We start from the raw sequence: 25,602 nt of genomic DNA on the forward strand, positions 1-25,602 counted from the left end.
GCTTTTAATTATTGCCAAGACAGTGAAAAGACCAGGTAATATTATCATTTTTAACATTTTTAACATTTTAACAGTTCCAGTTATGTAAACTGACACAGAAGCTAAAAGCTTATTTTGTTTGGAGAAGAAGTATCAAAAGTAGAGCTGACCCTGGAAACATTTCCTTTCAGATGACATGGAGTAAGAAATCAAAGTAGAAGGAAAATTTGGTGGTTCCAGAACAAACTTACCAAAGAAATTATGAGTTTTTGGACATAGATGGAGAGTCCATGGCAGGGACATTGAACTCCATCCACGTTCTTTCTTTCCCCTGGCTGTCCTGAATCCATAAATCACATTGCTTCCACACTGCTGGTTAGGAAAGAGAATAACACATTCTGTGCTGGGAGATTTCCATAGACTCCCCATACAGCTTAATTCCACTTTGCAGGGAAAAGGTAGTTTTGGGCATGGTGTCACTAGGTAATCCAGAGGCTGGCACAAGAGAAAAAAAGTCCCGGTAAAGAGAATGAGTTTGATTTCATTTATTTTTTTGTCCACGTCCTTTGGTATATCGTGGTAGAGTTTAAAATAGAATTATTGTTGAGTCTGCTGCTTCCCTGCAGCTTGGGTCCCTCCCTAGAGTTGTCGGGCCCTTGTCCTGAAAAATGCAAATAGATAACTGATGGTGTCTTCCATAGGAATTTATTTTGAATTCCATCCCTGGACATTTTCTTTGTGGTTCCCTCCCTGTCCCCTTGTCATCAAACACCAAATCTTGTTGATTCCACTACCTATACATATTAAAAATGTCTATTTCTCTCTCTCTTTTCTGACACCTCCTTTTGCCAAGTCACTATTATCTGAGTTAGGAAAATATGTGAACAACTTTAAGATAGGCAAAAAGATTAGTGAGAGTCCTTCCAGTTCAGATGTCTGGATTATTGGCCTTCCCTTATCTGTGAGCTACTCCACAACTCTGAGAGTTGTAGAAAACAGATAATAATGCAAATGATTCTTGTCCATAAAAAGTGCAAAGTAGGTGGAAGGCAATTGATTATTATTCCTGGGATAGATCTATTTTTGCATCTATTGTAAATTTATTTCCGCTTTCCTTTATTGCGTATAAACGTGGTCTTTTGAATTCTCCTTTGAACTGGTTGTAATACCTTTCTGGTTCTCTTGTCAATTAATGAGTTGAAGTCTTTGACACGTGTTGATATCACATGCGTATGAGAGTCATGATTTTACCGTTGTTTTTAAAAAAATTATCCCTGAACACGTGGACCACTGTAATAATCTACCAGCTGGTTCTGCCATGCCATGCTTTGCCCTATCTGTTCCCTTCTTTCTGCAGTCTACAGAGTAGCAGGAGTGCTCTTACAGTGTAAGTTGCCATACCCTTTTCTCTTCAGTTAAATCTTTCATTGGCTGCCTGCTGTTCTTACTTGCCTTTTAAGGCCCTCAAATGTTGCTCTCTCCAAACTACTGCTGATTGCATTTTGCTCTCTCTCCTTCCCTTCTGATGCTCTGGCTATCACGATGAGCTGTCTCATGGCTTCTACTCTTGCTCCTTCTTCCATCTTTTCCTGGCCAACTCTTTCTCCTATTTGTTGCTGGAGCTGAAGTATCATTTCCCCAAGGATGCTTTTTCTGAGCTCCCAGATGAGGACAGATATGCTCTGTACTCACAAAGCACTGATCAGAATTGTACTTTAAATAGTTGTATCTGAAAATATTTGTCTCTCCTCTCCTAATGAGTGGCATGCTCCATGGGTACAAGGATTGTTTCTTTCGTTTGCTGGCACCACTTCTGGCATTTAGGAGGCCCCCAGTGAGCCTTGATAGGCTTAATAGATCAGTGAATGACAGTGATAGAAACATATTTAAATGCCTGATACTTTATATCCATAAACCAGTTGGTAGTTGTTATATTAAAAAGAGGTCGGAGGGAGCATAGAACTGAATGCAGACTGGCACAAACAGTGTTATTCCATGGACATGAATACATTTTGCTGCATTTACTCACAAAAATCAACAAACAAATCCAGCTCTGCAGTTTCCCTATTTACCTGTTCTTGTAGTTGCACTGGAAAGATTGTCAAATCACCATTTAGATTTAATACATAAAATGCTCATGCTTGCTGCACAGGATTGTTCAAATAGAATCCTCCTATTAAATGGGGGCGATCAAAAATGAGATTTAAAAGTTAAAATCAGTTCAATTCATTCCTTGATAAGGGGTTTGGTAAAGAGCTTGAGAATATTGAAGAGTATGGATCTAAAACCATTGTTTGATTTTTCACTATATAAAGAAATAGGATAGCTAAGGCAGCATTCACTATAAATATATATCCTTTTTGCTGCAAATCCTTGTTAGTATGTTACAGAGCTATGCTTTGGAGTTTGGGAATCCTGAGAAGCCGCCCAGGGTAGAACAGTTTATGGTTGTTGGATTTTAAAAAGTTATGAAGAGCTCAGAAGAAAATGATTATCTGAAGGAACTAAGAGTTAGGAAATTTAACACTTATTCCTGGAGGTACTGCTCATTTATTTATGACCTCAGGCAAATTATTAGCCAATTTTTCCAGGTCACTTGGTTTTAAGTCCTTTAGCTATAAAACACACTTGGTCGTAATTACTTGCCTTATATTGCTAAGAAATATTGAGGCATTATTATGAAACATTATGGGAGATTTTAATTGCTTAAGAATGCTAAATTTAGACCCTCTCAGATAACCCTAGCTTGTAGTACCCCTGGTCTGTGCTACACATATATTTTAAAACAAGTGGAAAAACAAACCAACAAAAAAGCATTGACTCATTAAACCCACTTTATTCCATTGTCTGATAGGAGAAGTTTGAGTGTTTTGCTCCTGCTCAGCTTTAAGATCCTCTGGTTTGTTAGTGGGCTGGTCTCCCGAGGGAGGCAGCGAGGGCCTCCTTGCTTCAGTGTTGGGAACTTCCTTCTGACTCCCAGCCTGCATTTTCTCTGGCTGACTTTCAGAGCTGCTCATCTGGCAGAGCTGAGACGTACAAATTGCAGAAGCTTTTTTATCAGTTTGGTGAGGTGATTCTCAAAAGAGGTTTAACAAAGGTTAGGCAGAGAAATGTGCTGACTTCAAAATGCTGAACTTTAGTTTGGGCAGATTTCTGCCTTTCCCTTTTTGAAGACAACGATGAGCCAAGTTTTCATATAAGTCACTAAATTCCAAACTTGAAATTTAAATTGATGGAGCATAAAAGGAAAATCTGTGAAGCATTTTTTTAATTTTTTAAAATAGATTTCACTGTGGAGAGCTAGTCAAATGTGTTCCTTTTGGAGGCAGAGGGACATTGCTTTTATTTCCCATTGTTTTCTCCTCTTTTCATGTTGGAGGTTGATGGTCACAGAAATGAGAGTGGGAAAAGATGTGTAGGGAGCTTTGTAGAAGACGGGGCAAGAAAGGCAGCCTGTATATGTTCAGTCTTCCTTTCAGTCTTGTGAAGGAGACAGTATAGGCTTCTGGGGGACTGTCAGTATCATCTACAGTAGAGATCTGAGCTCTCTGAGTTACACACTTTGTCCACTGTTGATTTATTTTCATGAGCATGACGATGGCAACTCAACTTGTTGTTTTAGGCACCATAACTGTTCAGTTAGTTGTTTAAGAAGTTTCAATTTAGGGGTGCCTGGGTGGTTCAGTGGGTTAAGCCCTGCCTTCGGCTCTGGTCAAGATCTCAGGATCCTGGGATGGAGCCCTGCATCGGGCTTTCTGCTCCGCAGGGATCCTGCTTCCCCTCTCTCTCTGCCTGCTGCTCTGCCTACTTGTGATCTCTCTCTGTCAAATAAATAAATAAAATATTAAAAAGAAGTTTCAATTTATGTTTACTCACCATTACACAATAAAGTGCACTCCGTATTCCTAAACAGTTCCAAGCTATGCTTTGGCTACATTATGTAAGTTTGGTTTTGTTGTTTGTTTTCATTCAGTTTGATTTCTTTTGTTTGTTTTGGTTCCAAATAGCATACTTGCAAAATCACTTTTACCTGGTTACTGTGGTTAAAGTAAAAATAAATAAATAAATAAAGATTTTGACTGAACCCATTATTACTTGTAACTGTTAAGCAAATTTGACAGTATTTGCTGATGCATTATAACCGATGCTCAGTTTTGAGTTTGATCTGCTGAGAGGAAATGACTTTTCAGCCTTTGCCTAGAGAGGGGTGAGCCCAGCCATGGACCTTGTGCTTTTTCACTCAGCCTGAGTGGCCCGCCCCACCATTCCCACCTTCAGAGATGGGCTCTGGTTGGTGCTGCGGGGAGGGGGTCGTAGACCGAAGCCAGTATGGGCCAGTGAGTGGAGGGAGAGGATTGTTGAAGAGGTGGGGGAAAGTTTTAGGGGGGAAGAAGCTCTTTCTGTTAAACAGAGCTGGGAGGGACCTGCTTTTGGCTGTATGTAACCCTGGGAAACCTGTGGCTCTAACTGCTACAGGTAATCATCTGCCAACCATGAGTGGAGCCAGACTGGGTTGGGGAATGTGGAGAGTTGATACTGTTAATTTTGTTTTTGTCATCTGTTGGGGAAATTAAAAAAAAAAAAAAAAAAAGAAAATCCTGCCAATAAAAAGACCTCTATCTGATACAGAATACAGAGCAAACACAGTTCAAATGGATGCTCCTTGCCTGGGTCTCTTGTGTACCTGCTGAGAGACTCCTGTGTTACTTACTCTGAGGTCTTTGTTATCTTGGGTTAGAAAGCTGGAGATGGGGGTTTATCTAATTCCTCACCCCAAATCTGGTCTTACTGTGTTTTTAAGGAGATACTCTAAGGGGAAAGAAAGGGCAGGGCGGCTGTCCCTCCTTTATTAAACAAAGAAAGTGTCATTTTATTTACCCTTATATCATCATTATCAATCCCAGAACTAATGCCTTCCCTGGTCCCATGGTAGCATATTGTTTGAGGAACTGCGCTCTCCAAACATTTCCCCTGCTTTGCCAGTTGTGCATGTATGGAATGAGCGGTCTTGTTACAGACCTTGCCTGGTATGCATTTGGAGCGGGTTTACTCAGCTTGCTGACCTCACCTGGTGTTTGTCCATGGAATATGCAATTGGCCTTGCCTCTGGCTGCCAGCTCTGTGAGCCCCACATGTGGTACCTTAGCATACCAGTGTATCAGCACTATCTCATGACTTAGCTTACTCCAAATCAAGGTAAAACTTCTGTTACATGCTGCCTGACTTTTGATTCTCAGGAAGGTATTATTTGGTTTAGCTTGCGTTTTACAGTATTTTGTAGTTTTTAAAGAAATCGTTGATTTGATTCCTGTGTGAACATTGCACATAAATCATTATTCTGTAGTGAATGTGTTGTTGGTGGGATTACCTGAGCCATGTTTCTCCAGTCCCTCACTCTCCTTCTTTTTCCTCCCACCCTCCCTCCCTTCTTGCAGGCGAGCTTCTAAATGGAATCTTTTTCAGTTCTTAAGAACTTGTGCTGCCTACCCTGAATTCTTGGGTGGGGGGGAAGGCTGGGAGCCATGTGCTCACTGATTCTTTTGACTGTAGCAATCTTGCTGGCTTTCCTTTGCAAGGCAATTAAAGACCTCCTTAGCTATTTCACTGCACTCATTTTGCTCTCACTCTTCTCAGGCAAAAGCAATGTTGCTCTCCTGCTTTCCCTGTAGAGTGGAATCATAAAGTTGATATTGACCTTCATAAGTCTTCATTTCATTGGTGAAACTATACATTTATAGCTTTATAAATTTTTATAAATATTTTTAATATAGTATATAAATAATATAAACATATATTTATATATAATAAATAAATACATAATATATAATGAATAATGTATTTATATGTAAATATAAATAAATATAAATATTTATATACAGCATATATACATTTATGTACATTTATAGTGATGGACCTCATTTTATCAGTTTGCTTAATCTCTCTTTTTCTTTAGGGATTTTATTTATTTATATGAGAGGTAGAGATAGTGAGAGAGAGCATGAGCAGGGAGGAGAGGGAGAAGCAGACACCCCTGGGCAGGGGGCCCAACACCAGTCTTGATCCCAGGATCATGACCTGAGCTGAAGGCAGACACTTAACTGACTCAGTCACCCAGACACCCCACAGTTTCTTTAATCTTGACTAGAGATACTAGTCTTTGTTTTAATCTATTATTTATTTTACACAATAATACACATCACAAAAAGAAGAAATCCAAAGAAAACATTCTACTTCTAATGCTTTCAGTTCTGCTACCAAGAGAAAAAGCATAACATTTTTGTTATAAAAAACTTTAAAAAGTGTGTTTATATGTAAACATAATTAACCAGAATGGTATTGTTCGTGGTATTCACTGATGCCTTATGGACTTTTAAGAAAATGAAGAACTACAAGAGCCAAAAGGATGCTAAAGTTGCATCAGTGCTGAGATTCGGGATTCATAAGTGTAAGAGTCTGCTTTAAAAATATCAAAAGAAATATCAAGTTATATTGCTTATTGCTTTTTGAAATTTTAAAATAACCAAGGCCTTGCCAAAAATGATCAAAAACAGAAAACAATAAAAAAAATTAGAGATGCTAAAGCTTACAATATGTTACCAGAAGCTGGGGACATCAGATTAATCTCAGATGAATAATATAAACATATATTTATATATAATAAATAAATACATAATATATAATGAATAATGATGAATGAATCTGAGAAATGAATCTCAGATGAATCTGAGAAAAATGCAAATACATTATGGTATATCTAGTATCTAGTATATGTGTATATATGTATATGCCATGTATATCCATGTGTATGATACATGTGTACGCACGTAAAGTAAACAGTGGAGATAGTAACTGAATTGCATTGGCTGCCTCAAATCCTGTTTTGAAAATAGAGCATAAAAAATGGAATAGCTGAACAGTGTCAAAGGGCTCACATTTATTTGTTTGTAAGATACCGTATCAGATATGTTAGTTGTGAGAGCACTTAAAAATTTATGTTTTCACTCATCTCCTTATTATACCCAGTTGTAACTTGATTATTTATAATGAGATTAAGTAAATCACAGGACAGATTCTGCCTGTGTACTGTATCTGTTACTTGGTACAAATTTGGCAGAAGCACGCTTCGCTCATGAGCCCATCCTAACGTGCTCAGCATGCTGCGTTGGTACTGGTTTTGTTTACGTCTAGGTTCTGAGGGTCTTGAGGGCAAGGCCTGCATTTGTCTGCTGCGGGTGGTCAGTGTCAGCCTAGCAACTCCAGCCAGAAGGCACTGATCTGTCTTCCACACGAAAATGCAAGTCCTAATTCTGTCTCTGGCTGGTGGGTTGTTGCTATAAAGAAGTTGCACTTTGCCCTTTTAAGAACTCAAAACTATGCTTTCTAAATTTTACTTTCTTATTCAATCTTATGCACATTTTATTTTTCTATTACTACTACTACTATTGCTGAAAAACTTGGCTTCTAGGATGGAAATAACTGGGATTTGGGAGTACTGAAGAAGGGGGAGAATAAGACAGTGTCAGATTAGAGACAGGGCGGGGACTTGATCACAGAGGATCTTTTACTTGGAGTTTGGATTGTCTTTGCCTATAATTAGAGTTATTCCGGCTTTTATGCAGAAGCAAAGGGATCAATTAGCCTCATCCTGGAGGCATGAACTGCAGTGGGAGTCATGATGACAGGGAGAGGTGGTTACCTTTGGAATGTGCGTTCGAAGGTAGAAAATTGAGGTGGACAGTGAGTGGAAAACAAAGAATCTGAAACTACGGACTTCTTTGTGTTGGTCTGACTGCTGGTGTTCTGTCTTCAGGCATGTTCTCTAGTCTTTGCGTGGTGTGGTGTCTGTGTCTGTGTCTGTGTGTGTGTGTGCACGTGCGCACGCACATGCGTGTGTGTCTTTTCCACAGAGATTATCCAACTCACTATTGACTACTACATTTCATGTGGTTATGCCATGTGCAGAGACTACTAGTCAGTCGCCTGGTGATCTGGTATGCCTGTGGACACACATTGTTTATCTACTTTCAGGAAACTACAAATATCAGGAGATTATATGGAGAAATTCAAATTTCCAGGTTCTTTTGAAAAACTGGAAGTCCTGCCCACAATGACCAACATGGCTGCTGGTGGCGGAAATGAGCATGAGCTGTCACCAGCAGCCTTTGGGCTGATTTCTCCGGGGGTGGCGGAGCTCATCAGCTTGGCTTCGTGTGGTCATCTGTCACACATCCCCATCAGTCTTCTCAGCCGCTGCCCTCCCGGAGACCCTGGCTTCTCCTCATGAATTGTGATAACAGTTTGCTTGTATCCTCTAACACTTTTAAATCCAGAAACTTCCTTGTCCCAGCTGCTGGTATTAGTGCTGGTCCCTCTTATCACAATGATGGGGTTAAAGCTGGTGTTAGAAGAGTGCACCGAAGTACAGGGGTCAAGGAAAGGCTTGGAGGAGGAGTCGCCAGGGCTCGTCACCTATAGCATCTGTCCCCTGGGCGCATGTCATGTTGCCTTTTCAATTTTTTAAGGTTAAATATGACCCGTGGCTTATCTACATCCCAAGTTCAAATTGTTCATTTGTACTATTTTGTGTTTATTGGAAAACTATGAGAACCCTCTCTTGTGAATGACAAGGGTGGCCTGAACTTGGCATTTCTGCGGGGCCAAGCACAAAGGAGGTATTCACCATGTATTTGTCTGATTGAGTTATTAAACTGTATTTTCTCTGTCGGAGAAGGCTCTGCAAATATGTCTTTGCAAAGAATTCAATATCTAAATAGGAGGCTGACTGTCAGGATGAATCAGTTTTTAATTTTATTCAGTGATGACTTCTGACATTTCCAAACAGTTTCCCAGGGTAGACCCCATGTTGAGAGCCTGTGATAGGAAAGCACAGATACTCATTAAAGCTGTGTGCTTGGGAAAAAATTGTCTTCATTTTGAGTTCATTTCAATGTGCTACATGTTTTGTTGCTTTCTTTGGAAAGTAATTAAATAGAACCCCCTCTATTCGGTCCCCCCCCCCAATTAAGTATTTCCTGGCTTAGATGTCACAGTCCTGCCCCCTTGTAATCTTAGTGACAGCTTAGTACAGACTTTGAGAACATAGATTTGGAATCCGATTCTGTAGTATTAGATCCTGGTTCTGCCTTTCCCTTGTCATATTGCCCCTGTCTCAGCTTCCCTACTTCAAAATATTACTATCAAGAAATAACTAATATGTGTAACTAATACATCTAAATCTATGTAAACCCCTAAAACATTTCTAAGTGGTTGCTATTTACTCTAAGAACATTTCATGTTTCTGCTGCCTGTTTTCGTATGGCCCACAAGCTAGGAATGGTTTTGACACTTTTAGGGGGTTGCAAAAAATAAAGAAAAGAATATTTCACGACACATGGATGTTATATGAGATTCAAATTTCAGAATCCACAAATAAAGTTTTATTGGAACATGGTCATCATTATGATTGGCTCATTTGTTTCTGTATTGTCTGGGCTGCTTTCATATTACAGTAGGATCGAGTGGTTTTGGTGGAGACCACCTGGCCAGCAACACCTAATCTAGGTTCTGTCTGGATCTTTCCAACAGAAATTTTCTGACCTCTACTTAATAGGACAGAAAGCACTGAATCCCCATAGGTACAGGTGTTAATCTCTTGGGTGGTAAGTGGAACTTGTTCTTTGGCATAGTCTGGTTCTTTCCATCTGTATATGGGGCATTCTGAAGTTGTATTTGTCAGGAATACGTACTTTTGCAGTGACTGGCCATGTGTGTGGTGGTGTGGGTGTGTGTTTTCTGTGTAAGGTTTGAACCACAACTTTGGATTTGTACAAGCCCAGGTACTATCCTTTACTCTGTCCAGTGAGGAGATTCACAGTCTGTATTTCCCCCTCTTTTGCCATCCTGCAGGTGTAATCCTTCCAGAGATTCTCAGTGGGAATATATACTGATAACACCATCATTGGCATGGGGTGGGAAGGTGTTAGAGAAAGGGACGTAGCATAAAACATGTATTTTCCTGATTGCCATCAGTATTCATCTGAAATTGGGAGATAGAATAAAGAAATTGTATTGCTGTTACTGTAGGGTTTTGTTTGTTTTATATTTGTAAAGAAAATTAGAGCACTGGTTATACTGTCTGAATGATTGACTTCTAGAAAGACAGAAGGGTGTCTGGGTCATGTTTGTTTCAACAGAATGCTCTGCAGGGAGCTTTTCTCAAGGTTTGTTGCTCAGTAAACCAATGAACTAGACAAGCGAGATAGGGAAGTGTGTCTCTTCTAGAAAAACTAATGCTGCTCCTTCATGCCTCCTACTTTGCCATTGATCAGCAGTGGAGCTTAGGGAAGAGTCTGGTGAGTTTGCTGCTGAGTCACGGCTTGTCTCGTGGTGCAGACCTACAGCACAGTGTGGCGTGCTCTAGTCTCATCATGTTCATGGCTTTGGAGTGGGATGTATCCCTACTGGTCATCATATTCGTGAATTTGGGACTGAGAAGATCTTTGTCCATGAATTGACACTAACATGGACTCAGGTTCAGAACCTGCGTTTACATTCTTGCCTGAGATCAAGACATGCTTATTTGTTTTATTTGTCCTTCCAGATACTGCTGAAATTTTATGGCACTTTTATGACCATAAAAACACTGAAATTATGCTCCTGATATGAATGATAGTATCAACCATTTAGTGAACATCTGTCATCTTAGTTTTTAACAGATGAACAAATACATGTGGAAGGACCAAGTCACTTGCCCAGAATTATATGACTGGTGAAAGGACATTTTTGTTAGTGACATCGTTGATGCATATTCATAATTGTCATATGGACTAATATTTATATTTACTTTATATTATGTTGGTTTATGTTATTTTATTTATTTTTTAAAATGGATAGTGGATTTGAGAAGACATTATTAGCTGTGGTTCTTATCAATTTTTAAGATCCCTTTTTATGTCTAGGTGTGCCTTATTTATTTACTTACTTAATTTTTTGAAAGATTTTATTTATTTATTTATTTGACAGAGAGAGAGGGAATGAGACAGACAGACAGACAGCAAGAGAGGGAACACAAGCAGGGGAAGTGGGAGAGGGAGAAGAAAGCGTCCCTCCGAGCAGGGAGCCCGATATGGGGCTTGATCCCAGGACTCTGGGATCATGACCTGAGCTGAAGGTAGATGTTTAACCATCTGAGCCACCCAGGTGCTCCTATTTAATTTATTTTTTAAAAAAACATTTTATTTATTTGAGAGAGAGATGAATGAGCGAGAGTGAGAGAGAGAGAGAGAGAGAGAGAGAAAGAAAGAACCAGCAGGGGTAAGTGGCAGAGGGAAGGGGAGAGGCAGACTCTCCTGCTGAGCAGGGAGCCTGGTGCTGGGCTTGATCCCCGGATCATGACCTGAGCTAAAGGCAGATGCCTAACACACTGAGCCACCCAGGCACCCCTACACACCCCTCTTTATTTCTCCCATGACCTTTACCTATATCCTTACCTCTTCATGCACAGAGCAGAGTTATTCATCTCTCCTTGAAAAGGAATCTATTGACTTGGTGGCTAGTGCTCCGAAGTGTATTTTGGTTGACATAGAGAGGAGGAAGGGGAGCATAGCAGATGATGAGGGCCACTCTTTTGTTTTTACAGGTGGCAGGTAGGAAGTCTTTAACGTGCAAGGAACTCCCCCTTGCTCTGCCTCCTGGAGTATCACTTCTGGACCCTGGGGCCACATCTCCCACAGGGAAATCAGTTTGTTATTGTGATTGATGGAGACAATCCACGTGTCCCTGACACTATCACTGCTCACCAGGATGGCACCTGGGACTAGAAAAACAGTTTTGTTTCAGACACAAAGAAGTCGTAATTATTTTCTTTCTTTTTTCCTTTTTTTTTCTTTTCTTCTTCTTCTTCTTTTTTTTTTTTTAACTGATTCTACAGTGAAAACTTCACCATACTTCCCCTCATTTGGGGTATGTGAACTATTCAAAAGCCCTGCTAGTCATTAGTTCATTAGTTGGCAATACTTTATACTTAACTGAAAATGTAAAAAATCAGGAGAGGAGGAAAAATTGGAAAATGCTGAGTTTTAGGAACTCTCAGAAGGGCTCCCTTCCACCTCTTCCATTTCAAGCTCAGAGTAAAATTGTGCTTCAAATGACTTTATTTATTTATTTGCTTTTAAGATGTATCTATTTATTTGAGAGAGTTCGCACACATGTGTGTAAGATTGTTGGGGGAGGGGGTGGGCAGAGGGAGAGGGAGAGAATTTTCTCCCAAGCAGACTTCCCTGAGCACAGAGCCTGACGCCAGGCTCCATCTCACGATCTCACGACCCTGAGATCGTGACCTGAGCCACCCAGGTGCCCTTGTTTATGTTTTTTAAAGTGAAAAGTGAAAAAGATGAAATAGTTATCAGTTATAAAATATCTCTATTATTGACAGAACTCGGACTGTTATCTCTGTGGAGATTTCAGATTAAAGGGGGATAATTTGATACAACATAGTGATGTCACACTTAGTACATTGTGCTTTATAGTTGTCTAGACATTTTCACATAATATTATTTGTTGGATTTTAGCCTGTGATGCAGAGGAAGGTTAAGAGGTTGGTTTAGGTTTACCGGTTTGTTAATGGTCCAACTGGAATTGAAACTGAGGCTTCCTGATGTTCTGTGTAGTAATCTCCCTACTGCATACAGCCATCGGATCATATGGGATCTGCCTGTCGACGGGAGGAGTTTTCTGGCATCAGACACAGGGTATGTTGGTCGCTGGAAGCTGGTGCTATTTATCAGTTAGGATTGCAAGTTTAGGAATTCTGTAAGCTTTGCGTTTCGAAATACTGGACTGGTACCTTACTTAGACACAGAGCCCAAAGTGTCATTGTTGTTTAGAAATTATAGCGAGAAGTATAGGTGCAGCACTGGAGAGATGAAATTATGGACAAACGGACGTGTTCCTGTGATGGAAATGCCGCAAGACTCCATCAGACCGTGAGCGTAAAGTGTGGTGATGGAAGGACAGGATCCACACACTTGTCATGTCCTTTGCACCCGGGCGCTGTATGCTCATTTATATTTCTCAGGGCATCTCTCTTTCATTCCTTCTCAGGGATATATATCATAGTCAAGGCATATGGACATTAGCCACAACTTTATTTACTCCCTTTGTAAGAAATAATGCAATTTATGTAAGAAATAATGCAGTTTCTATTGTTCAGGTTAAAGCATTTGTTATGGATTTCAGAGTTCCCTGTAATTATGTTTCTTTCCATACATGGCGAAGCTGAATGATCTGCCCATCCAGACTTTTTTTTTTTTTTAAAGATTTTATTTATTCATTTGACAGAGAGATCACAAGTAGGCAGGGAGGCAGGCAGAGAGAGAGAGGAGGAAACAGGCCCTCCGCGGAGCAGAGAGCCTGATGCGGGGCTCGATCCCTGGGATCATTACCTGAGCCGAAGGCAGAGGCTTTAACCCACTGAGCCACTCAGGCGCCCCCCATCCAGACTTTTAATTGGAAAAAAATTTATTTGCCACATAGGTATGGAATTTGCTGCTGAAGAAATTCATAATTTACTTTTTCTTTTATAGAGTGGAAAACCACCCATCAATGATATGTTCACAGACCTCAAAGATGGAAGGAAGCTCCTGGATCTTCTGGAAGGCCTCACAGGAACATCACTGGTGAGAGGAGTCTTCTTTGAGAACCAGACTAATGGAGTGTCTCTCATCATTAGTGACTTGAAGACCCTTAGGGGTACTTACAATTTACAGGCCCAAATAGGAACATTTAAAAAAAAGTATTTCAGTGAATTTTTGATAGAACATTATTAGGCTTTATTGAGGGCTCTATTTTTATCAAAGATAAGATTATTTATTATATTTATTGCTCCCAGGGAGCCCAGGAGAGAATTACAAAAGAAGAATGGCTATGGGAAGAGGGCATACTGTTTTGAATAGTAGAGAACACATTTTTTGTTTTTTAGAAGATGCTAGTTGTAGAAAATGCATTTAAATGTTATTTAGTAAATATCTTAAGGAGTTGTTAAAAGCTATGGAATTTATTTTTATTCAGTTTTTCAGTATTACTTTTGTTTCTTCATCAAACCCTAATCTATTACTTTATGTGTTATACTCACACAGAAATAACTCCGCTATTGAAGAGGATACATTTTTATGGGTACAAACTTTAACACTAGAGGAAGAATTAGTATAGAAGGTACAGAGAAATGTACTCCTGAAGATGAATTCCTTTCTTGCCAAAGCGCGAGGTGTTATACTCGGCCTTTTGCCTTCCAGGCGGTGGGTGAGATACCTGTTGGAGAGGCTGATCCCTTTCTCAGATAAGATTCCTGGGCCAGTGAGGCAGAAAGAAGCCTCCAGATCATGTTGCCCCAGATGGCTATTCCTGCCTTCCCACTGGGCCCTTGTCACCTGGGAACCTGAGATAGTGCCTCTGAATCCTTCCTGCTTTGTGCCCCCCGGTGCAGTATGAAGGTGACATGACTTCTCAATCTTCCTGAGTCCATCCCAGGTTAGATAAAAGAAACTGGCTTCTGGAAGCCTTGGTTCCCAAACTGGCCTGCACGTTAGACTCACCAAGGAAATCTTGTAGAAATTCCAAATGCCTGCTACACCCCAGAATCACTAAGTGATAATCTTTGGGGGTAGGACTAAACAGGTTTGCTATTTTTTGAATGCTAGGATTCAGGCAAGTGAGGGATCTACTATCTTAGGATGTTGGTGGGGTCGTTTGCATTCTGTCACGAGGAGCCTCCGTGGTGGCCTGAGAAGCCAGCCAGAGCTCCTGGCAGAGAGGGGCTCTGCAGGCTGAGCTTCTCTGTACACCTCAGTGTCCCTGTTTGTTGGCAACGTGGAGAGTCGGTCTCATTTGATGTCATGTTTTGTTTTCTAGCCGAAGGAACGTGGCTCCACAAGGGTCCATGCTTTAAATAATGTCAACAGAGTGCTGCAGGTTTTACATCAGAACAATGTAAGTTCACGGTGTGACTTTTGGGGTTCTTTGAAGAGTGCCATCCAGATTATTTATCATCAAACCAGCCACCTGCTCTGCATTGTCATCAGCTGATTTTTAGAAACATTTTTCTTACATTAAGTATTGAACCTTTTCTGTAAGGGAGGGAAGAGTCATGCTTTTTCTGATTTCTTTATTGATCTATTGTATAAATAATACATTTTTGAGATTTAGGCATATCTGCTTCTCTAAAATGAAATTTCTCTTATCATTCACTTATACTGCTGTCCAAAGGTACTAAAACAAAAGTCTGGGCTTCTGTGGCTAAATTGTCATAAGAGGGTTTTGTTTGTTTGTTTGTTTGTTTTTCTTAATAGGTGGATTTAGTGAATATAGGAGGAACTGACATTGTTGATGGAAATCACAAACTGACTTTGGGATTACTTTGGAGTATCATTTTGCACTGGCAGGTGGGGAAATTTTCAATCACTTCTTAATAGAAATGGAACATGTATCATTTGTGTTAGTTTCTTAGGGCTGCCATCCCAGAGTACCACAGTCTGTGTGGCTTCAACAAGAGAAATTAACTTTCTCATGGTTCTGTAGGCTAGAAATCTGAGCTCGATGTGTTAGCAACATTGGTTTCTTTTGAGGCCTCTGTCCTTGTCTTGTGGGTCACTGCCTTCTTCCTATGTCCTCATGGTGTTCCCTCTTTGTGTGTGTCTGTCCTGATCGCCTCTTCTAGTCGTAATGGGTTAGGGCCCACTCCTACGATCTCATTTTACCTTCATGAGAGATCCTGTTTCCAAATATATTCACATTCGCCAGTAGTGGGGTTAGGACTAAAAGAATTTGGGGGGGACACAGTTCAGCTCATAGTAATTTAGAATGAAAGCATCTGACAAACTGCTGTATTCTCCTGGCATAGAAAAAAAAGTATCTTTTTTTGAAAATATTAAATTTAAAAAGTTGACATAATTTCTGTTTTTATTAAAAAAATTGCAAAAATAGCTTCAAGAATTCCTGGATACCTTTTACTCAGATTCCCCAAATACTGACAGTTATTATCTATACTTCTATGTTTTCTGTCTTTCTCTTTGCCTAAATACTTCAGTGTGTATTCTGTAAAAACCTTTTTCTTCAAAGTAAGGAATTCTCTTATATAACTAGAATATAATGTTAATATCATAATATACATGTACAATATATAATATAGTACTAATACTGTTAAACATATAATTATATACTAAAATAATATGTAATTATTAAAATCAGGAAGATAATATAAAAACAATACAATTATATAATTTATACATCTTAGGGAGATTTTTTTCAGTTGCCCTGGTAATATCCTTTATAAAAGAAAAAGAAAATACAAAATCATGCATTACATTTATTTGTTACATCTCATTAGTCCTCTTTAATCTGGAATAGTTTTTGAGTCCTTCTTTGTATTTCATGATATTGAAAAGTACTGGACAATTACTTTGTAGAATATCCCTCCATGTGGGTTTGGTTGGTATTTTCTCATGATTAGACTCAGGTTATTGATTATTATTATTAGACTTGATTCCAGCAACTATTTTAAGTTACAGGCAGCATGTTTTTTTTGAACAGGTAAAGGACGTCATGAAAGATGTCATGTCAGACTTGCAACAAACAAACAGTGAGAAGATCTTACTGAGCTGGGTGCGCCAGTCTACTAGGCCATACAGCCAGGTCAACGTCCTCAACTTCACCACCAGCTGGACAGATGGACTTGCCTTTAATGCCGTGCTCCACCGACACAAGTGAGCTATGTCCTTATTTAGATGTGGGCCTTATAGATTTGTATCTCCTCTGTGTCTCTCCCTTACTATTCCTCCCTAAAGCCCCTTCCCCACTACCACCACTGTCCTCTCTGCACATGCTTAAACATTAAGAAAAGAAACATTATGGCAGAAAATACCCATTGAGTCTTCATTTCCATAGGATTCAAATGCCACAGTGCAATGTCCTTGGTTTCTTCTACGTATTTATAAGTTTTAAAAAATGTAAAATAATTCATATAATTCAGTCCCACTCATTCAGCACTAACCAGTAATATATACAGTGGATTGTGTTTCCATTCTTATACCAAAAGGAAAACTCTATAAATTTATAAATTCAATGCAATCTCAAATAAAGATAATTGATTTTTTTCATAAAGCATGTAATTGTATGAAAGACTAAAGGCCCAAGGAGAGCCAGTACCCTCCTGAGGAAGAACCAGGTTGAAGTGCCTCTGAAACAGAAATAAAATTAGTTATGAGGCTATATTTATTAAGACTATATATGTAGTGCTATAAATACATGAATATAATAATGGTCTGAATAATGTAAAATTGCAAACATTTGACTGTTTTGACATATAAGAATGGCAGTTTCATGGAGTTCAGTCTAACAGGATAAGGAACTCAGAAATAGCTCCATCCTGCTGTGTACCTGAGCTGATGTTGGAGATAAGCAGATGAATAGATAGTATGGGACAACTGGTTACCCATATGTGAATAAATAAATGGGATCCTTACCTCCCATACCCAAAAGTAATTCCAGATGTATCAAGGATTTAAACGTAAAAGGCAAAATTTATTATATATTTTGTTGCTATTATAAATTACTTATTGTTTCAAGTTTCTATTTCCTGTATGCTTTTTGCTGATATGTAAAAAAAAGCAGTTGACTTTTCTACATCTTAGATCTGGAAACTTGTTAAAATTTTACAAATTTTACAAAAACATATCTGTAATTGGGTGTTTCTGTAGGGTGGATTTTTTTTTTTTTTTTTGACTATCCATGAATCATAATAGTCTCTTATCTCCTCTTTTCTTCTTTTCCGCCTTCATTTTTGCCTTGTCCTTCAATACAGTATTGATTTGAATTAGTGATAGTGAGCAGAATGTTTTGTTCTACATAATGAAGGGAGTAGTTTCAGTATTTTACCACAAGACAGCTATCTGCTGTAGCTTTTCATATACTTCTTATCTAGTTAAAGAACTCCCATACCCAAATGTCTTCCACTTCTTCTTTATCAGTTTAAGAGGACTGGCCTCTCTTCCTAGCTGATTTAGAGATGTTATCAAAGAACTTTAATTTTAGCCAAAGGTTTTCCCCAACTATTACTTAATTGAGTTAGCAAGCATGTGTGGAGTGCCTTCTTTGTGCTAGGTATAGGCCGTATAGCAGAGAACAAAACAAGCAAAAATCCCGGTCCTTTTGGAATTTCCATTCAAATAGAAGGAGGAAGACAATTTAAAAAATGTTAATGCAGGCCATATAGTATTTAGAAATAGTAAACATGCTGAAGTAAAATATATCAGGCAAGAGGGAATGACGGACTGGCATTTGGGAAGTCAGTGGGTACAGTGGCATGAGTAGGAGGAGTATTAACAGATGAGGTCAGAGGAGGAACTGGGTATGGCAGTAGGGCAGGCAAAGCCCAGAAATTAAATGGGTCTAAGATGCAAGAACAGATAGAGTACAAAGAAAATGACCAATTTTGGGGTAGGTCAGAGCAACAATAACGTCCAATTTGCTGGGTTAAAAGAAAATTGAGGCAGAAAGGAAATACTAGACAGTAGTAGTCTGGAGGGGGATGATTGATGAAAAATTCTCTCAAGAGTTTTGTTGCAGGAGTATCCCATGAGCAGATCAAAGCTGGATTTTCTATTCTGCCAATCTTGGTCTTTCAGTTGGAGAATTTAGTCCATTAACATTGATTGTGATAATTTATTTATTTAGGTTCATTTTTACATCTTGTTTTAAGCTTCTTATTTCTTTTAACTTTTCTGTGTATTTTTTCTTTGTTGTCTTATATGGATGGGTTCTTCTTCCCTTTTTTTCCTTTACTATTTGGGAAATATTATGTACCATTTCTAATCTTTTTGTGGTTACTTCAAAAATTTTAATAGGCATATTTAACTAACACAAGAAACTTAGAATGTTTTATCCATTGTTTTCATGTTGTAAATTACTTTAAAATATATATTTGACAAGCCTTTGGGATATAAAAGATAAAAATTTCTTCATTTAAACTCACAGGTAAAATAATCTAAAAGTGAAATGTATTAAAGTATAACAGTGACTACTTTTGTCCATATATTTCATTTTCATTCATTTTATTTGCATTGTAATTTTCAGACCTGATCTCTTCAGCTGGGATAGAGTTGTCAAAATGTCCCCAATTGAGAGACTTGAACATGCCTTCAGCAAAGCTCAAACTTATTTGGGAATAGAAAAGCTGTTAGATCCTGAAGGTATTGCTCAGTGTTTAATTTCAACCTTGATTTTGCTCTACAATTTTGAATATTTGAAATTTTTTTTTCCTTTTTAGAAAGAGTAATAAGAATTGTGGATTTTTTTTCCTTTCAAGTATGGTGCAAGCCATTTCATTGCAGACTAGTTATTAGTACTATTGTACTTAATTTGTAGGATGCTTTGGTGGGAAATTTAATTACATCATTGGAGAATAGTTACTTATACTACCATAAGATTTAAAGTTTAAGAAAATACAATTATTAGAGAAGCAGTTCAATATTTGTCTTATTAAAGTGCATTTTTATGTGATCTTGCATATAATGTAAAAACTTTAGTTACAGATATTGCAGAGTCGAATTCTAAACTTTTCATAGTATAAGTAAAGTCTGTGTCATCTTAAGTGGTAGCTTATCTGAACATTTTTGGGAGGCTTTTAGGGAGATTTTTAAGAAATAGGTTACTGAACAAAATAAATAATCTTTTTTGCCTTTGTCTCATCTATTATTATATGAGCTAGAAATTTACTGAGTTCTGGTATTGCAAAGATTATATACTAGTATTATTTATGGGTACTAAAGGTAGTTATTTTATAGCTAATACTGAGCAATTCACATGTTTTCGACATCTAATTTAAGCTGCTTCTTACTTTCTTCCACTTTTAGATGTTGCTGTTCAGCTTCCTGACAAGAAATCCATAATTATGTATTTAACATCTTTGTTTGAGGTGCTTCCTCAGCAAGTCACTCTAGATGCCATCCGTGAAGTAGAGACACTCCCAAGGAAATATAAGAAAGAATGTGAAGAAGGAGAGATTAGTATACAGGTACAGGTCAATTTTTATTAAAAAGTTTGACTTGCCATATTTGTTTTCTCTTAGCTACTAGATTAAAACACTTTCAGGGTAGTCTTTTCTTGACTGAGAACATCTTGGGCTCTCAGCTTACATAGGCATAAGAAGTTCCGTTTATCAGTTAGCATGCTATCATATGTCAGCAGCGTGTAATGGAAAACGGTGGCTCAACTGATTTTACTGAGAAGGAACATATGTTATTTTAGACAATAAGGCAGGAATTAGAGTCCAGGGCTGTGAACATTCTGCTGCACGATAGGCTTAAGAACCTACCTTTTCCCATTGTCTGTTCATTTTATCTTTGTTGTCATGTGCAGAAGATGATTTTCCCACATCAGCCTAGTGTGTTCCAAGTACGAATCTTTTTTCTTTCTTTCTTTCTTTCTTTCTTTTTTTTTTTTTTGCCACTGAGAAAAAGATTTTAATCATTACAGTCCCACAAGGGCTATCAAAATGTAAGTTTTAGTTCCCCTTCATTTAGGAGGAGTAATTGCCAGTAGGCTACTGCGTTTTTCACTTAAGGGCTTCCAGTGGTTTTATTCACCAGGATATAAACGTATATTTGGGGGAAGATACAAAGTCATGAATTTTTCTTCCTGACTGATCATGTCTTGAATCAATCTGTATTTTCTTATTCTGTTGTAGTCTAACCAGTTCTCTTTTTTTCTTTTTCTTAAAGATTTTATTATTTATCTGACAGAGATCACAGGTAGGCAGAGAGGCAGACAGAGAGAGGAGGGGAAGCAGGCTCCCGCTGAGCAGAGAGCCCGATGTGGGACTTGATCCCAGGACCCCGGGATCATGACCTGAGCTGAAGGCAGAGGCTTAACCCACTGAGCCACCCAGGCATCCTAACCAGTTCTCTTAATTCATAAAATGAGAGAATCTTAATAGTTGGACAGAACCTTTTCAAAAGTCATTTGGTCCAGCGTGTTAGCCAGCTAAGCAACTAAGGGATGTACATGGCTTTCAAAATGATAAATAAATACATTTTAGAGAGTCAGAAAGCATGGGCTTGGAAGCTCAAAGTTCATTCCTGTTACAATTTGTTTTGAGTTGCTTACTTACCTTTTCAACCACAGTTTTAGCTGAAAAATCTGCATAAAACCACCCACTTATAAAGGTGAGTCAAAGTACCTACAGTGATATTGATAGACATTCAATAGGCAGCAGCTATCATCACTATAACTTTTACTTCTAAATTAGTTTTGGCACTGCCATTTATCCTCACTGAAAAAGTTCCTTTGTAAAGAATGTTAATTCTCATCTAATGACACTGGTCTTGAATTGGCATTAACACTTGTTTTTCATTCTCCGGGGTTCAGAGAGGTTACTTACTATTTCTGATTTTCTACGGGTAGTAGGTACCAATTCTTTTATGTTCCCCATTTCGAAAAATAGCATGACTTAGAGAGAAAGAAAATAACTTACTGAAGGAAAGAGGGCAAGAGATGGGCCAGCTTTTGAACCCAGGGCTCTTTCGTAGTTTTGAAAATCGAGTGATACTGAGGAAAAGCCCTAATGTTTTATAACTGACTGAAAAGAATGCTGAGAAGCATTTGTTTTGAGTAACACAGCTATCTGTCATTAATGATGCACCCTGCTAATTGGCTCAGATAATCTTCTGAGGTTGCCTTTTGGTTTTAAAATCATTTCTTTATTAGATTGGGATTCCTTTCATTAGAAAGATGGTATATTTTACTTCATGCAGTTAGAGCCATTCTTAAAAAGGAAGGAAATTTCATTTGCCTTTCATGATGTGTAGATAAAATCATCATTTTTGTTTAGTGCTCAGGATTCCATGATAAGAATTAGAGAAGCCATTTGCCGTTTGATTAAGAGCAAGTGTATTAACATTTTCCTGCTTTCATTAGTGCCATAGAGGCTGAATTAAGTTAACTGAAGAAATAAAATGTGGCTAAGTTTTAATCATCTATCTACTCTTTGACAGAGTTTGCCACCTGGCTCCATTCCAATGAATACTGATAGCCAGCCTTCCTCTCTGGCTCTTCCTACAAACATATGCTGTAGGGCTTAGGTAGTCAGCAAATAATTCTTGCATTTCTCTGTAAATCACACTTTCAGTTGAAAGTCTCCTCTCGTGTTTCAATTAATACCTTCTGAACATTGGCAGTTAAATAATGCCTTCCACCTCAGCCCTCAGGGATCGTAGGGCCCATCTAAGTGACTGTTGGCTGGTCGCTAACTGTCCTTGTGCTCAGGTATCCTCATTGTAGTCTAGAGGTTTGGTAACTAAATGATATCCAGGGTTATTTTGTCTCCACAGTTTGAGGATTTTAGGTCCAGAACTCCTCTCATTTCCCCTTCTCTGTCTTTGGCACCATCTATGTCTTAATTAGCCAATGTTTCATCTGTGTGCTCCCTGAGTCACTTTTTTAACTCCTGCATGTGGTTTACTGGGTCTGTTTGGTTCTTCCATCAAAATGTTTTTGGTGTGTGTTTCCTTTCTGTTCCAGCCTTCATGCTAATTAAAGTCCTCATCTTCTCTTTTTGTTTTCAAGAGCCAGACTACCTCTGCATTCAGTTCCTCTCTGGCTGCTGCTCTGTAGTCATGGCGGACGTTGTCTTTTCCTTCCCCGAGACTTTGTTCATGTGCGTTCTTGTCTGTGAAATGCTTCTGCACCTCCTATGTGCATGGCAAGCTTCCTGTCTTTTCTGGTTCACTGGGACTTTTTCAGAGAAGTCTTTCCTGAAACCCAACCCCATATACACAATACACACACACACACACACACACATACACACACACGCACGCACGCACCCGAGGACAGTGGCCTCAAAAAATACCATTGGTATACCAGTCTGGATGTGTCGCTGTGTTTCAGTGTCTAAAATGCAGTACAAAATGCAACTAAGTAAAACTGGGGGTCAAAGCAGAGTTCCGGTCTCTATCTATTTTTCTTTAAATTATATCCATCCTTCAAGGCCCAACATGTTCCAGATTCACTATAAAACTTTCCTATTTTAGCACTTAGTGTACTCAAATAGCATCCCTCATTGGATCCATGGAATTTATAACTTTGCTAATAGCCATTTTATTTTTGTTCAGAAGTGATTCATGTGGGTTATTTATCTCTCTCTGGCTATATTAAAATTTCCATGAGTACAGAATCCATGAGTGCATTCTACTTTTGTCCTCTTTGCCTTCCCAGCACACTTCATAAATGCCTCCTGCTCCGTTTATGGCATTGCGTGCCCTGCTCCTGAGAATTGGATAAATGCCTAAGTCATGGTGGAACCTTAATGTTCTCTATACAGCGCGTCTTTGTTGAACACCTTCTTGTTTTCATGATGCCTGTGGGTGTTCTGTTGGGTTTGTTTTTCTAGAGCTCAGCACTGGAGGAGGAGCATGAGAGTCCCGGAGCCGAAACCCCTAGCACGGTCACCGAGGTTGACATGGATCTGGACAGCTATCAGATAGCACTGGAGGAAGTGCTGACCTGGCTGCTTTCCGCCGAGGACACTTTCCAGGAGCAGGATGACATTTCTGATGATGTGGAAGAAGTCAAAGACCAGTTTGCTACCCATGAAGTAAATAACCTGTAGCTGATGGACAGGCTGTATGCACCCTGGTGTCTGTGCCTTAATCGGGGGCTCTACCCTGATGTTCCTTGTTTACTGACATCTCCGTAGGAAGGTCATGGTGTATTTTAGGACTTGCGATATTCAAATAGGACTTGGTTTTAAAATTGGTGTGTGTGAGTAACTGTGCATTGGAATTAGATTTCAGATTTTAGTCTTATATGGCTTGTATGTTCTGTGGAGCCACGGACAAAAATTAATGTGTTGTACTGCTTGTTTCTGAAGTTAAGAGTTAGATTGTTAAAATTAAAATACCATATGGCTCATCAATACACCAAATCTTTAGGTTTTGAGTGCCCCCTAGAAAGTGACTGTTTTCATTTATCAGATAATTAAGCAAGTATCCTATCCAGTCTTCCTGTATAATTTTATATAATGAAAATTTCCTGTTGTTTTGAGACTATATATCTTTGTAGTGTAACGATTTGATTATATGGAGATTTCCTTTGATTAAGTAGGATTTTTTTTTTTTGATGTGTTGGTGTATTAAGAGATGGGTTTTATTTGCTATTTTGATTTGAAAATAATAGAAGCGGTAATCTTCCTGAAGCAGGTCCTCTTGGGTGAGCATGGTGTTTTACTTACTGTATTTTCTCATAATTCCATGTTCACAATCAGTAGCGTCGTCAGCATTTATTTAAAAACAGCTGGTATTATCAGATGTAACGTCGTCCTCTTTGATCTGTTCCCCTTTTTACTTAAGCCAGCTGCTTATTTCCGATACTCAGCGCTTCAACCATTGGATCAAAGTCTACTTTATTTATGCTCTGCATGGCTACTTTTTTCTGTAGCACTGATACTAGGCATTAACAATTTATTAAGATTTTTTTTTCTTCAATGAGCAGCTCACAAATCATAATGATGTACCTTTCTAGGCTTTTATGATGGAGCTGACAGCACACCAGAGCAGTGTGGGGAGTGTCCTACAGGCAGGAAACCAGCTGATAACACAAGGAACTCTGTCAGATGAAGAGGAATTTGAGATTCAGGAACAAATGACCCTGCTAAATGCTAGATGGGAGGCACTTAGGGTGGATAGTATGGACAGACAGTCCCGGTGAGTGGAAGCAAAGAAACTAACACTTTATCCCATCGGCTGCATTGCTCAGTTTAGCTCGGTTAAAGCCAGTATGTCTCCGAAGACAAGATAATTTCAGAACTTGCCTTGTAAAAGTTGCACTTTTCTTTTTGTAACGTTGCTTGGATTTTGTGTGATGTTTGTTTCCTCTTCGAATGAGAAGGTAACGATTGGGAATACAGAAATGTGCAAAAAAGGAGAAGACATTTCATATGGACAGTTATCTCTTCACAGCATTAAAATCAGCCAGCCATGAACTCTATCTGAAGACAGGACTGTGTAGTATTTATCTACAATTCCATCGTGTAACATTTTTTTAGAGCAGTTTCTTTTTCCCATGGTTCATTTTATTCATGTATTGTGTAATAAGGAGCAAGCAGCATTCCGTTGCAATTTCCGCCTATTTAATAAGCAGGAATTCCGGATTGAAGAAACAATGATTCTGATATGAATAGAGGGGGCTGTGATTTGCATCCTTTAGCTTCATTTAATTGACTCCATTTAGGAAGAAAGTAAAAGTTTTTGTGCTTGTTTCTGTATTTAAAGACTGAATGGTACTTCCAATGGTTAGACAAGACTGCATTCCCTTGCCCCATTTCTTTGGTGCCTGGAGCATGTGTTTGGCTTTTGCAAAGGGGAAAAGGCGTGGGGCTGACGTGTGTTTGTCCCCGGCCAGGCTGCACGATGTATTGATGGAGCTACAAAAGAAGCAGTTGCAGCAGCTGTCCGCCTGGTTAACGCTCACAGAAGAACGCATTCAAAAGATGGAAACTTGCCCCCTGGATGATGATTTAAAATCCCTACAAAAGCTGCTGGAAGATCATAAAGTAAATCTGGCTCGTATTTCTTT

The 25,602-nt window shown here is 38.9% G+C and overlaps 1 protein-coding gene across 6 annotated transcripts in view; it reads left to right on the forward strand.

Annotated features, from left to right (window-relative positions):
• The window catches only part of UTRN (utrophin), a 489,639-nt gene that overhangs the window by 106,655 nt on the left and 357,382 nt on the right, over positions 1-25,602 (forward strand). For 5 of the 6 annotated variants that reach the window (XM_032873101.1, XM_032873103.1, XM_032873100.1 and 2 more), the window contains 9 exons: positions 13,563-13,655; positions 14,887-14,964; positions 15,324-15,416; positions 16,564-16,736; positions 19,105-19,220; positions 19,884-20,044; positions 23,420-23,623; positions 24,550-24,731; positions 25,429-25,579. In XM_032873101.1, coding sequence (XP_032728992.1) covers positions 13,563-13,655; positions 14,887-14,964; positions 15,324-15,416; positions 16,564-16,736; positions 19,105-19,220; positions 19,884-20,044; positions 23,420-23,623; positions 24,550-24,731; positions 25,429-25,579 — 1,251 coding nt within the window. Of the gene's footprint in view, positions 1-13,562; positions 13,656-14,886; positions 14,965-15,323; positions 15,417-16,563; positions 16,737-19,104; positions 19,221-19,883; positions 20,045-23,419; positions 23,624-24,549; positions 24,732-25,428; positions 25,580-25,602 lie in introns of those variants that run through there. The other variant, XM_032873105.1, reaches the window with a different exon arrangement.

Source organism: Lontra canadensis, unplaced genomic scaffold (genome assembly GCF_010015895.1).
Source record: "Lontra canadensis isolate GAN:19392208 unplaced genomic scaffold, GSC_riverotter_1.0 scaffold47, whole genome shotgun sequence".
In the NCBI taxonomy this organism is placed as follows: domain Eukaryota; kingdom Metazoa; phylum Chordata; class Mammalia; order Carnivora; family Mustelidae; genus Lontra; species Lontra canadensis.